Here is a 14822-nt window from a genome sequence, read left to right as displayed (position 1 = left end):
GCACTTGTTTTTGCTAGCTTATATTGTTCAAATTTTTCAAAGTTTTTATTCTGCCACAAAATGAAACTTTCAACTACAAAATATACAGGCTTTCCAAACTGTTTCCTCCAAGAGATATCGCAGATTTCAATGTGACCTCTGTATGGAGTGAGGCCATGTGCAGGTGGTTGCAACTGACCTCCCACTGTTGGTGGTGCTAACAGGGTGTCATTGATCCTCAGCAGGAACAACAGGAGCACCTCCCAGGTCTCTCTAGCCATGTTGCCTGACTCTCTAGCCAGCTTCTGTACTGCTGTTAGCACCTGCTGGCACAGTCGGAAGTGATTGGGGCTGTAATGCTCTGGCCTTTAATAGACAGAAGGAAAAAAAAATACATTTTACAGCAAAATTCCAAGAAAATGTTGGTTCTCTGGCATTAGTGCAGGCAGCCGACAACCAGACAAAGGAAAAACCTGTGAAAAAACAAAGGAATCCCATAGTAATTCTAATTTTTCCCTTTCCATCCATCTATATTTTCTTTGAATGCCACTGTAACTGAAAATAACTGAGTTACAAAAACTTAGTTATAACTAAAGTTGGGAAGGACCTCACTGAAGGAAGTCTTTTGAGACAGCACAAATATAAACTGCAGCACAAAGCACATATAACACTGTACAAACTTCTGGTTTAAGGAAGATGCGTTAGCAATGTGGAATATCTACCTAACTGGTACACAAGCCATAAGACAAAGACACCAATCAACCACACAAGAGCTCAATGCACCCTCTCTGATTGAGTTTTTTTTTTTTATTTTATGACCCAAAGAGCTTTTTTATTTTATAACTTTCATTTTATTTATTTAAAAACTACTGGATGCACTATAAACAGTTGCTGTTGTTAGGGTATTCAGTTCTGCTTTGTTTACTAATTCAGTGATACAGGTTGAGTGGTTAGCTCAGGAGAATAAATGGAGATGTCTTTATGCATTGTTATCATTATTATATGCATTTACATTCAGCTTTACTTTGTGTGAAAATAAACCCATGTGACATAGGGCTAAGGTATAAACAATGCACACAAAAAAAAGAGGTCACAGATGCCAGAGTGAGTAATTTCCTTTATCTACTTATTTTTCTCTTTCTTCCCCTCCCTTGGACTCTGCTGCCTGTCAATGTTCTTGAGGTACCTGGGCAAAAAGAGGTTATGGAGGTGTTTGAGAATAGTCTGCACATAGAGGTTTGGTTCTTTGATGATGGGCTGAGGAATAGTGTCCCGTGGAGCCACCAGTGCCATAATCCAGTCAGTGTATACATCCACACACAGCTTTACAGTGTCTCCATCAAGAGGTAGCGTCAGCCCGTAACACAGAACTTCCATCGTCCACTTCACCTGCAAAGGGCCAACCAAAAGAACTTATATGGGATGTGCAATCACAAAAATCCAACAAAATATCTACACCCTAAAATAACATTATTGACAAAGCATCATAGGATTAAGTTGTGGAGAAGTTGTGTATTTTTTGGGAAGCAGTGACTTTCCCTGTTGCCTAGCACTTCTGAGTTGACCAACACAAGCCGATTCCTATCCAGGCTCGGCTAAGATCATACTCCCAGACTGATCCAAGTCTTGTCTTCTTCTGATCACCGGATATGTAGCCGAGTGCACACTCAATAAAGGTCATGCCTAAATATACTACAGATGGGTTAAATGACTGCCACATTACAAACATGTCTTGTCTAAGTAATAGGTTTATTCCATGCTGAAAAAAAGAAGAAAGAGAACACAACGTTTCGGCCGTGGAGCCTTCTTCAGGTGTGAGAGAGACAGGGCAGTAGGCAAAGGTAAAGTAGCGGGAGAACAAAGGTTGGGAGGGAGGAGGAGTGAGAGGCGGGAGCAGGGGACAGAAAGAGAGGCCAATCAAGAGGTGTGAAGACAGAATGGGTGCAGAGAGGTGTGAAATGAAACTTCCAATGAATGGAGAAAATTTAAAAGAACAGTAATCTGTCGTTAAGGGAAGGGAGAATGTGTGATCCTAACTGCAGAATAATTTTAGTTTCGGTGGTCTTTCTGATGTATGAGTTCGGAAAACCGTCTTTGAGAACACAGACGGAGAGATTAGTGTGGTCGTGGCCGTCAGAGGTGAAATGGGAAACAATGGGCTTGGAGAGATCTTTAATCTTCACAGCCCTGACGTGTTCTCTGAAGCGGTCTCCGAGTCTCCTTCCTGTTTCTCCAATGTAGATGGCTGGGCATTTACTGCAAGAGATACAGTAAATAAGGTTGCTGGAGGTACAAGATGCTGTCTGGGTGATCCGGAATTGTCCTGAGGGGCCTTGAATGAGTGTGGTGGTGGCTGTGTACTTGCAGGTGATACAGCGAGCTCTGTTGCAAGGGAAAGTGCCTGGTGTGGATGGTTGTTGAGGGCGGTCAAGGGAGCTGTGAACAAGGAGGTTACGCAGATTAGGTGGTCGGCGATATGAGATGATAGGGCGATCAGAAAAGAGGGCCCCAATGGAGGGATCATCCTGTAGGATGGAAAAATTCTGGTTAATGGTCCTGGGGATAGGAAGTGTGTTAGGGTGGTAAGGAAGCACCAAGGGAATGCGGTTGTTACGGCGGGAGTTCCTGATCGGGTTGATGGTCCGGGGGGTGTTTTTGGCTCGGGCAAGGGCCCTGTCAATCACACTGCTGGGATATCCTCTGTTGATAAAAAATGAGTACATTTCGAGGGCTTGGTTCTCGAAGTCGATGTCGTCGCTGCATAGTCTTCGTAACCTAAGGAACTGTGAAAAAGGAAGAGAGTTTTTAGTGTGGTTGGGGTGAAATGAGCTGTACAGGAGGTAGCTGTGTGAATCCGTGGGTTTGTAATAAACTGAAGTGGAAAGTCGGGGGTAGTTGATAGACAAGTGGATGTCTAGAAACGGAAGAGTGGTGGAAGATATGTGAACTGTATATTTGAGGGACGGGTGGAAGTTGGTGAAATGGTGCAGGAAGAACTCGAGCTGATCGTTGGAGCAGGTGGCGGCACCGACGCAATCATCAATATATCGTTTGTAGAGGTCAGGGACATAGCCAGTGTAGGAGGCGAAGAAGCGTTCTTCTACCCAGCCGACAAAAATGTTGGCATAGCTGGGTCCCATTCTGGTGCCCATGGCAACTCCACTGACCTGTTGGTAAAAAAGATTATTGAAAGAGAATGCGTTCAGTGTGAGGACCAATTCTGCAAGGCGTACCAGGGTGTGGGTTGGTGGATCAAGCACTGTGCGTTTGTCCAGCGTGTGCTTGAGTGCTGTAAGGCCGTCATTATGGGGAATGACGGTGTACAGAGATGTGATGTCCATGGTAAAAATGTGGCATTCGGTACCCTGAAATTGGAAATCATTGAAAAGTTGGAGCGCGTGGTTGGTGTCTTTGATGTATGAGGGAAGATCTTCAACCAGCGGTCTCATGAGGCTGTCGAGAAAGGCTGAGATGTAAGTAGTTGGATCTATATATCTTTGAAGCCTCTAGACAACTAACTGACACTTCTGCCTACCTCCCTCTCCAACAGGACCCTACCACCGACTACCAAAAGGAAGTGGTATCCACCATTTCCCTTCTTATCAGCAGTAACGAGCTCCCCCAGGAGGCGAACCGGCTCATCATGGAACATCCACAGGTATCTCAATTTTACCTCCTCCCCAAAATCCACAAACCGGACACCCCTGGACGCCCCATCGTATCAGCATGTAACTGTCCAACTACTTACATCTCAGCCTTTCTCGACAGCCTCATGAGACCGCTGGTTGAAGATCTTCCCTCATACATCAAAGACACCAACCACGCGCTCCAACTTTTCAATGATTTCCAATTTCAGGGTACCGAATGCCACATTTTTACCATGGACATCACATCTCTGTACACCGTCATTCCCCATAATGACGGCCTTACAGCACTCAAGCACACGCTGGACAAACGCACAGTGCTTGATCCACCAACCCACACCCTGGTACGCCTTGCAGAATTGGTCCTCACACTGAACGCATTCTCTTTCAATAATCTTTTTTACCAACAGGTCAGTGGAGTTGCCATGGGCACCAGAATGGGACCCAGCTATGCCAACATTTTTGTCGGCTGGGTAGAAGAACGCTTCTTCGCCTCCTACACTGGCTATGTCCCTGACCTCTACAAACGATATATTGATGATTGCGTCGGTGCCGCCACCTGCTCCAACGATCAGCTCGAGTTCTTCCTGCACCATTTCACCAACTTCCACCCGTCCCTCAAATATACAGTTCACATATCTTCCACCACTCTTCCGTTTCTAGACATCCACTTGTCTATCAACTACCCCCGACTTTCCACTTCAGTTTATTACAAACCCACGGATTCACACAGCTACCTCCTGTACAGCTCATTTCACCCCAACCACACTAAAAACTCTCTTCCTTTTTCACAGTTCCTTAGGTTACGAAGACTATGCAGCGACGACATCGACTTCGAGAACCAAGCCCTCGAAATGTACTCATTTTTTATCAACAGAGGATATCCCAGCAGTGTGATTGACAGGGCCCTTGCCCGAGCCAAAAACACCCCCCGGACCATCAACCCGATCAGGAACTCCCGCCGTAACAACCGCATTCCCTTGGTGCTTCCTTACCACCCTAACACACTTCCTATCCCCAGGACCATTAACCAGAATTTTTCCATCCTACAGGATGATCCCTCCATTGGGGCCCTCTTTTCTGATCGCCCTATCATCTCATATCGCCGACCACCTAATCTGCGTAACCTCCTTGTTCACAGCTCCCTTGACCGCCCTCAACAACCATCCACACCAGGCACTTTCCCTTGCAACAGAGCTCGCTGTATCACCTGCAAGTACACAGCCACCACCACACTCATTCAAGGCCCCTCAGGACAATTCCGGATCACCCAGACAGCATCTTGTACCTCCAGCAACCTTATTTACTGTATCTCTTGCAGTAAATGCCCAGCCATCTACATTGGAGAAACAGGAAGGAGACTCGGAGACCGCTTCAGAGAACACGTCAGGGCTGTGAAGATTAAAGATCTCTCCAAGCCCATTGTTTCCCATTTCACCTCTGACGGCCACGACCACACTAATCTCTCCGTCTGTGTTCTCAAAGACGGTTTTCCGAACTCATACATCAGAAAGACCACCGAAACTAAAATTATTCTGCAGTTAGGATCACACATTCTCCCTTCCCTTAACGACAGATTACTGTTCTTTTAAATTTTCTCCATTCATTGGAAGTTTCATTTCACACCTCTCTGCACCCATTCTGTCTTCACACCTCTTGATTGGCCTCTCTTTCTGTCCCCTGCTCCCGCCTCTCACTCCTCCTCCCTCCCAACCTTTGTTCTCCCGCTACTTTACCTTTGCCTACTGCCCTGTCTCTCTCACACCTGAAGAAGGCTCCACGGCCGAAACGTTGTGTTCTCTTTCTTCTTTTTTTCAGCATGGAATAAACCTATTACTTGTTCCTTTGCAGCCTACGCATGCTGACGCAGCTACCCACCTGAACTATGTCTTGTCTAATAACTGCAACTCAGTTTTTTAACCGTAATAAGGGTGAGAGAATGATCAGTGAAACCTACAGGATACAGGATACCTTTTCACTGCTTAAAACGTATATAGAACACTGAAAAAAATCGATGTTTCTGCAAAAGCACACAAATTATGCTGCAACATTTATTAAAGGAAAGGGTAAACTGGAGCATTTAGAAAAACTGTATGTATGTACAACGTAATTTTTGGAATACAGTAAAAGTCTTTCACATAGATTGCATTGTGAATGATATGGAGATCCTTAGAAACTTAAATACTGCAGATCTGAAATACAATTTATTTCTGAAAACATTTAGAATTGAGTTAGTTTAATTCAAAAGCCTGATCACTTGGCAAAATCTATAAAAGCAGCTCCTATTTTTGGGCTAGAAACTGCAAAAAGCAGCCAAGCATCTCCTGAGTCACACTACATTTATTCCCAATTTCTGATAATTATCAACAATCATCCTTTCTGACAAGATGAATAGAACTGAAGGATTGTCTGTCACATGCAGGGTCAGTCAAAGTGTTACATGGTGTGCATGACCAGTTCCAGATAGTGGAGAACTGAAACCATTGTGAGACAGTACACCATGCAGTTCACCTGAAAAAATATCATAGTGGGATTATTGGGACTTTCACTGAGGTCATGGTGCAAAACCCTTTTCTTCTGAAAGGCTGGCATCATGTCACATCAATTAGACAAGTCAGAACATGATGCTCAGAACAGGCAAAAATAGTTTAGTGATCCTATGCTTATTTGCTCTGAAGTTATAGCTTGATCTATGAGCAGCATGGAGAGAAAACAAAAACACTTAACAGGAAATCCAAACATCCATGGTTACATTAAGGCAAGACATGTATCTTTGAAGTGTACCATACTGTGAGAGCTACTGTTATTGGATAAAACATTTTCTTTTGGCACCGCACAGGTGTTTAAAAATATGTACTTACGATCCTCAGACTTGCCTTTCTCTTTGTTAATTTGGATGATTTTCTTGTTACTGCTTTTTGTGTTCTGCCCTTTCATGTTAGCAGTGAAAGTATTTCCTGTGTAGTCCAGACAGGCTAGTTAAAGGTGTGATACTACGTGACAGAAGGTACTGCATCATTACAGAAGTTCATTGCAGGATCCAGTTTCTTCTTTAATAATGTGAGAGGCTCTACTTCTGTAGGATAGATTTTACAAAGTGTTGCAAAATGCTCCAACCCTTCTGTGAAGAAGTTCCTTATTCCTGCAGCTGGGAGAAAACACTTACCTCTTTGTCTGTTTTGAGGACACTCTCAGCCCCAGCAGAGGAAGGCGTGTTAAGGACCAGTCCCAGCGGCCGTACCACTGCATTGGCCACATCGCGCCCTACAGCATTTGGGTAGCTGTGGAGAACACTCAGGTGTCCCTGGTCACTCTGGACCACCAGGTGCAATGACCGCCATTCCGAATACATGGTGCTTCTGTTCTACTCAATCCAATAACTACCTGCAACATAGCACAAATCTGCTCTCAGAAACTAGGATTCAGATCAACCTTAGAATAGCCACCTGACTTTTGGGGTGCACATGTTTATCTGCACCCCAAAATAGTTATTTGTAAATAAAAATCAATGCGCTGACTTTTTTAGTTGTACACAAAATGCAATAACTAAAAACCCTGTGGTGTACAATAAAAAAGACACCATTTGGATAAAGGCTCAAGCTAACAATTTTCATTCAAATAACGACACCATTGTATCAACGAAACAAAAACCTTGCCCACAACGGCTGCCCCTTTAACAATGTAATAATGCAACATACAGTATACAAATGGTCACTTCTGTGAACACTTCTACAGCAGAAGCAATGTAGTGGTAAACAATTAACTCATTTTATTCAAGTTATATTCCACACAAGTAGGATCGTTTTAATTAATCTCATGGTGTATATGTCTATGTAACATTATATTTGTTGTATCAATTGACAAAAAAATGCATTTTCAGGGTAAACCTAGACCATTCTTCTGCTATAATGTTAGAAGCAACACTTGCTAATGGAACATTTAGATAACACTGACTATTCTGAGGAAGTATGAGTGCTGCATCATGACCAACCCACCACTTCAAATGAGATTCAGTTATATCTGGCAACAGTCACAATCTTTTAAATCACATAATCATCAGTGCTGTAGATCTGCTTATGACTTGCTTGTCCAAAGCACAAATGATCCTCAAAGGTGCAAGTTGGTTAGTGCACAAATTATCGACAATACTACTATTAAAAGCAATAATGTCTTTGCACTCCAATTGTCATAAAAAATAAACAAGGTTAGCATAAGTTCATCTACAAAACCACTTTTAGTTAGTAAGAGTTCACATGCTTAATGCACAATTACAGCACTGGAACTCCAAGCAAAAAAGCAACAACCAGTTGAAAACCAGACTGAAACTAGATTGAAAGAGTGACTATAGAGGCAGCAGTGTGGAGCAGTGGTTAGCGCTCTGGACTCAGACTGTCTCGTTGTGGGTTCAAATCTCAGGCAAGCTGCTGATGTATAGATGGCCAAGGTATACATCACTGTGCTAGTTTCAGTAAGTCCTAATTAAATGGGTGCTCTGCAATTCTCTGAAAATCATTTTCTCAACTGACTTATCAAGTTAAATAAAGAAATGTTTTGCCACTAAGCTTAATCAGAGGTTTTCTGTCCTATCACGTAACTAAGCAATTTTCATGACATCTAACTTACAGGTTCACAGATGTACTATAACAATGCCAAAACCTGACAGGAAACATGAAAATATGAACAATGAAAAAGTATATGTTAATAAATTTTAACATGGGAACATTTTTGTTAAATTACTTTTAAAGTAAGAGTCCCCACTTTGTTGTGTCATCAACAGGAAGCCTTTTAGCACTCAAGAGAGATATTGGAGTGAAAATCCAAGTACTGTTGAACTTGGCAAGGCTGTAGTCTGTTAACTGTGCAGTATTGGAGCTATTATTACATAAACCATACTACATTTTCTTTTGATACAGTGCAGGTATCTAAATTATTTTAATGACTTTAGGGTCAGTTTTAATCTCTCTACCACCTTTGTTTCTGCAGAAAAAGAGAACAGTTAAACAGCAGAGCAGAGCAAGTTTTCTCCTCTGATCAATGTCTACAATATTGGTTACATCTGAGTGCAGCAATGTTTCGTGCTACATTGTGCAGACTGAAAACAACCACTGTGCACAAACATGGATTTCCCAATTGTTCACTATATATTTAATACCTTGGCATTTATGGTTAACAGAAAGTCATTATTGTACAGCTCAAGACCAAAATCTTTGAGAGGTTGGTAATGACAAACATTGAACCCCGGGTTCACAGACAATGTTGATCCATTTCAGTTTACATACAGACATAATAGGTCCACACCTGATGGGACCACATAATAGGTCCACAGCTGCTTAGGCAGTGATAGTAATATAGTATAGATGTTTATAATTTCAAGATTGTAGACACCTATACTGTATTACTATCCATAGATTATAGCTCAACTTTTAATACCATAATACCATCCAAATTAGTCACCAAGGTCTTGGACATGGCCTTAATACTTCTCTTTGTAACTGGATTCTGGACTTCCTGACGGACAAACCTCAATCTGTGAAAATATGCAACAACATCTCCTCCACTCTGATCCTCAACACAGGAGCCCCCTGTTCTACTCCCTGTTCATCAACGATTGTGTGACACAGCTCCAAATCCATCTTTAAGTTCATTGACAACATCACCCAATTGTGATGTTGTCAATGAACATCACCACTGTAGGTTTGATCATTAATAATGATGGAACAGAGTACAGAAAAGAGATTAAGGACCTGGTATACCAGGCCAGAACAACAACCACTCCTCAATGTCAGCAAAACTAAGGAGTTGGTTGTTGACTTCAGGAAGCAGGGAGGAGGCCACAACCCTGTCTACATCAACGGGGCTGCTGTGGAGATGGTCAGCAGCTTCAGGCATTTACATCACCAACAATTTGACCTGGTCTCATTGCATAGACGAAGTAATCACAAGACCACCACCAGTGCTTCTACTTCCTCAGGAGTTTGGTATGTCTCACAAAAACACTCACAAATTTCTACAGATGCACTATAGAAAGTATTTTTACTGGATGCATTATGTTTTGGTATGGTAATTACTCAGCTCATGAACATAAAAAAACTACAGGTGGTGGAGACAGCTGAGGCCATCACTGGTACAGAACTCCCTTCAATCCAGTCTATTTTCACCACACACTGCCTCAGTCTGGCAAATAATATAATCAAAACCCAGTAACACCCTGAGAATTCACTTTTCTTTCTTCCTCCTTCTGGCAGAAATTTTAGGAGTATATAGCCCGGACCTCTTGGTTCAAAGAACGTTTCTACCCCACAGCCATAATACTCCTCCTCTTAAATCCTCCCCCACTTACAACCCTCTGTTTTTGTACTGAACTCAAAATACTACCACGCTCACTTTTGCACACAGCTGTTACCTAAATGCTCATTATAATTATAGCTGCTACCCTGTTCCTATCTCCATGAAACTGTAATGTCATTTATGATGTCATTTTCTATGTCAATGTTATGTTATTTGTCAAGTGACAAAACACAGAAGTATTGCACTGTACTCATGTACACATGACAAACTTGAACTTGATGTAGTGCACTACTTTGAAAACTATCCTTCCTGTGTGTGCTGGGAAAGGAGTCTTCCTTTACTGCTGCAATGGCAGATCTTCACAACACTGACTCTCCCTTCGTTTTAACGATTCGTTTTAACCCTTCGAGTTTAAAACATGGTGACAAATTAAAATGCTAAATTTGTTTACTGATATAGATTCAGGGTTTCCCACAATTGTATACAGGCCAAGCTGACTGCCTAACCAAAAATCCGCAATGCCTGGCCAAACATGCATGAACACCAAAAAAACATACGCAAGAATTCATCCTGAATTACTTTCTTCTTTCATAATGATACACAGCAAGATCATTTGCCAGCCAGCAGCCATGATGGTATATAATCTCATGAATTTTATCTCATTCCATGGTCTGAAAATCTCATGCATTTGCATCAAGTGTAGGTTGATTAAAAAAATGCATTAATGAATGTGAAATTTAAAACAGTTATAGGGTATCTCACGCACAGTTTTGAATAATCATCACCAACTAGATTTCAAAATTGACTGCAGTAAGCCTTTGCTATCTGCAGATTTGTAATGACAGTTTTGAATAATCATGAATTGTCACACCATTCCGCACTTTCCCTGTGCAACACACTTTGTACAATGTACAGCATTAATTATATGCAGGGTGATTATGCCAGCAGCCATATCACCCTGCAACTCACAACTGGCAACCCACTTAAGCTAAGCAGGTGTGAGCCTGGTCAGTACCTGGATGGGAGACCTCCTGGGAAAAACTAAGGCTGCTGCTGGAAGAGGCGTTAGTGGGGCCAGCAGGGGGCGCTAACCCTGCGGCTCATGAGGGTCCTAATGCCCCAGTGTAGTGACGGGGACACTATACTGTAAACAGGCAGATGAGACGTAAAACCGAGGTCCTGACTCTCTGTGGTCATTAAAAATCCCAGGGTGTTTCTCGAAAAGAGTAGGGGTGTACCCGAGCGTCCTGGCCAAATTTCCCATCGGCCTTTATCAATCATGGCCTCCTAACAATCCCCCTCTATAAATTGGCTTAATTACTCTGCTCTCCTCCCCACTGATCGCTGATGTGTGGTGAGCGTTCTGGTGCACTATGGCTGCTGGGACTTCAGACAACCTCTGTACTGTGGATGACAAGTCTCTTGCACTACACTGCATCTTTAAAGACATGATAATAGACATGACTTTATACTTTCTGTCCCGAAAATGAAGAGGTTCCAGGTTACAGTACGCTCCTGGTCTGTGAGGTCCATCTTCCAGACCAACAACACTACCTTTAAGACGAAATGCAGCAGGTATTGCGTTTTAAATTTTTTAGTTATTTAAAGTACAAAATATACTTTTCAAGCTACTCTGTAGGCTTTATATGTATTAATAATCTCAATTGACAGAAAGTTCAACATTGCTGAAGGTCTGTTGATGTACCATATACTGACAAATTCCTTGGAGTCAACTGCAGAATACAGGAAGAAGCTTAGAAAAACGTTAATTTATTAGGTGTGTCTGACTGTGCTAAAAGGTGGTATGTGGCACACCCAGATAAAAATGACAAAGTCACAATAGTCATGGTCAGTCTTAATATTACTAATAACAACACTTTACAGTTTCTGACACACCTGAAGAAGGCTCCACTGCCGAAATGATGCATTTCTTTTCTTCTCTTTTAAGCATGGAATAAACCTTTACTTGTTCCTTTACATTTATGGCTGTCAGGAAATAGCAACTAGGTGAATATTACAACAGCTTAAGTTTTATAGTCCTGTCTAGTTTCAGTAAAGCACATCAGATGAGGTGAGGCTAAAGCATTTTTCACTGAGTCTCATGCTGTAACAAAACTTAATGTGCTATCTGCTCTTCTAGAATCTGCACAAACCAAAGAGTTTTCTGCCAGGTCAAACCCAAATTACATAACACAAATTAAATACACTTTGCTGTAATTTTTAAATATATTTCAAAATAAATATTTCTCCACAACCATTACACCTTCTTACAAAAACAAAAATAAGAAAATAACATGAAAAAGGTTACATACTAGATGGATTAATTTGCTTCCTCTGTTTTTTTTGGTTCCTACTTGACCCTAACTGACCTCATCCAGACATTTCTTAAGGCTTCAAGCACCTAGGCACTTTAAAAAGAGTATAGGGAAGGTTTCAGTGAGGGCTAGTTAAGAATTTAAGGAGCAACTGCTACTGCACTGGACGGAGACAAAAAATATTTGTCACTCCCTCTGTGACCAAGCACGGATGGATGTGAACCAATATATTGTCTGCTGTATTGTTTCATTAAAGCTGAAGTTGATATTTTGGAATGGGATTCAAACATTGAGCGACAGCTTTATTAAAATCTGCTCACAATGATGCAAAAGGGTCAAATTCACCAGTGGCAATGGACTTATTTACCTATCTATTCTTGTGCAACTCCCATTATTTAGAAAAAGCACTCTTTTGGCTTCTGGGGGAAAGACCAGAACAAAAGCGCACTCTATAAGCAAGCGTTAAGCCCGTGGACAGTCGCAGACTTTTAGAGGAAAAGCAACAAAACCCCAATGTGTTTTTCAGGAGTCTCTAAGACTGGAACTGATTGGGGATCGCATGGCAGGGAGAATGTACTCCTGCCTCAAGTACTGGAGAAGGAGTTTCTGGGGCTACGACAGCTACACGAAAAGGTTGGGGGTCAATCCGTGCCACGGGAACGCAGTTAGGGTTGCTGGTTTTCTGATAGTACAGGAAAAAAAAAGCAGAAGACCAGATTCAAGAACAAGAACTAAGATCCTTGCTAGCTCACAGAAAAGCTGGATTCCTCGTTACAGGAGGAGCGCTGAAGGGCGGAAGGGCTGGGTTTCTTTTCACCGTAGTTAAGATAAAAAACGCAGTAAAGCGCAGATCACACAAATGGTGGTTTCCGAATATGAAGGCGACACATAATGAGAGGAAGTCGGACAAACCTCGGTACCTCTGGCCGTGGCAGAGATCATTCACTCCTTCGATACAAATAACAGTTACAAGCATGCGATCACAACACCCCGGACATAAGGAGAAAAAAACCTATACAAACATTTTGCATCAACATAACGCGTTGAAACATCATAGTCGTTTAAGGTTTTAGATAATTAATCGTTCAGTTACAGCTAGCTAATTTCCTGACACAAAATCTGAAAACAGATCGCAGTTCCAAAATACGGGTCTTTACGGGTAGACTAGGTATCTAAATTGGTGATTCCGACTACACTAAGATAATAAACATGGCCTATAAACGGTAACATTCTCAAGCTAAAATATCATACAATGTCACCGACACAGCAAAAAAAAAAAGGCAACCCTAGCCAGGCACAAGTAAACGGCCACAAGATAAACTTGAGTCCCCTGCTGCGCTGTTAATGTAGGCCGCAATGCAGGACAAATAAATCGTGAAACCCTGGCCCAGGTATTAGGGATTACTAAAATACCTGTGCAAGGGAAAGGTTGACAAATCATCCCGCTTCGTCTCCGCTACAGCTTCGGCTTCACAGTCCGGGATCATTCAACATCATCTTTGTTGATAAGTCCACCGATACGAACAGCCCCTTCCGCCCTGTCTCCGTCCGGTGGAGTCGGCACCGACACTGCGGGGATTCGGGAAGCGCCGAGAAAAACCGAAAGCAGCGCCCCCTCCCGGGCACAATCGGGAAAGCCTGTACTCTCAAATAGAGCAGAGGACGTCGCTACTATCTCAGACAATTTCAAAAACAGAGCGTTTAGCCTTAGAAAAAGATTCCTAATTTATATTAATTATTATTTAATATTATATAATTTTAGTTATTACGTTCTCTGATTATTGTATCTGAGTTTTTATTTAGTATCACAATTTCATAACACAACTCAAATAAATTTTTGCATTGAATATTATTTTGACCTGCTTGTGAGTTGTTGATTCTTCCACATTGATTCGTGAGTAGGCCTTCAAGAAACTTCAGGTCACTTCGTAGGCGACAGGTCTATGTTGGCTTCCAGTATCTTCTGCTGCATTCTTAACCCTTGTTTTTATCCTTTACCCCTTGCAAACTTTTCCCCCTTCTTACAGTAGTGTGCTTTGATTAGCTACTTTTAAAGATGCTATATAAAAACACATTTATTTTTATTAGCAAGAAGAATTTTATTTAAAAAGATTCAATGTATTAAGAGCAAATATTTTACATCACTGGACCGTTGTGTAAGAGTATATTGTAACGCATTCGCCCGGCGCTATGGCTGAAGAGCGCCCGGCTGGGGTGCACGACGAGGGGCAGACGGGAGTGGTAGTGGTCAGGGCGGGGACTAGGAGGGCCGCTGACCAATGCAGCTGACCCGCTGCAAAATGGGCGTACAGTCTGGTGAGATCAGATTCATGTAAATAGTTCCCTGGTTTCGCACCCCTGTTTTACTTGTACCCAATTGACACCCCATACCTGTGTAACTACCCGAATAGACCCCTGTGTTGCTCTCTCTCTTTTCTCTTTTTCTGGCGCTCGTTCACTCTCTCTATTTTCTCTCTCTCTGGCGCTCGCTCGCCCTCTTTCTCTCTTGGCTGTTTTTTTTACTCCACGAAGTCTGAGTCACTGTGTCTGTCCTTGCTGAACCCGAAATCACTACATTGGTGTCAGAAGCAGGAGG

At 42.3% G+C, this 14822-nt stretch overlaps 1 protein-coding gene across 7 annotated transcripts in view; it reads right to left on the bottom strand.

The window, feature by feature from the left end:
• ralgapb (Ral GTPase activating protein non-catalytic subunit beta) overlaps positions 1–13795 on the bottom strand; it is a 58137-nt gene extending 44342 nt beyond the window's left edge. For all 7 annotated transcript variants that reach the window (XM_069179664.1, XM_015364615.2, XM_015364617.2 and 4 more), the window contains exons 1-4: positions 13640–13795; positions 6790–7007; positions 1166–1368; positions 179–345 (exon numbers count right to left, since the gene is read on the bottom strand). In XM_069179664.1, coding sequence (XP_069035765.1) covers positions 179–345; positions 1166–1368; positions 6790–6975 — 556 coding nt within the window. In that variant the 5' untranslated portion in view covers positions 6976–7007; positions 13640–13795. The remainder of the gene's footprint in view (positions 1–178; positions 346–1165; positions 1369–6789; positions 7008–13639) is intronic.
• Positions 13796–14822: the final 1027 nt, after the last annotated feature.

This window comes from Lepisosteus oculatus, chromosome 16 (assembly GCF_040954835.1).
Source record: "Lepisosteus oculatus isolate fLepOcu1 chromosome 16, fLepOcu1.hap2, whole genome shotgun sequence".
NCBI classification, from domain to species: Eukaryota; Metazoa; Chordata; class Actinopteri; order Semionotiformes; family Lepisosteidae; genus Lepisosteus; species Lepisosteus oculatus.
Note: the sequence above shows the minus strand (reverse complement) of the source record. Positions and strands in the feature narration are given on the sequence as shown.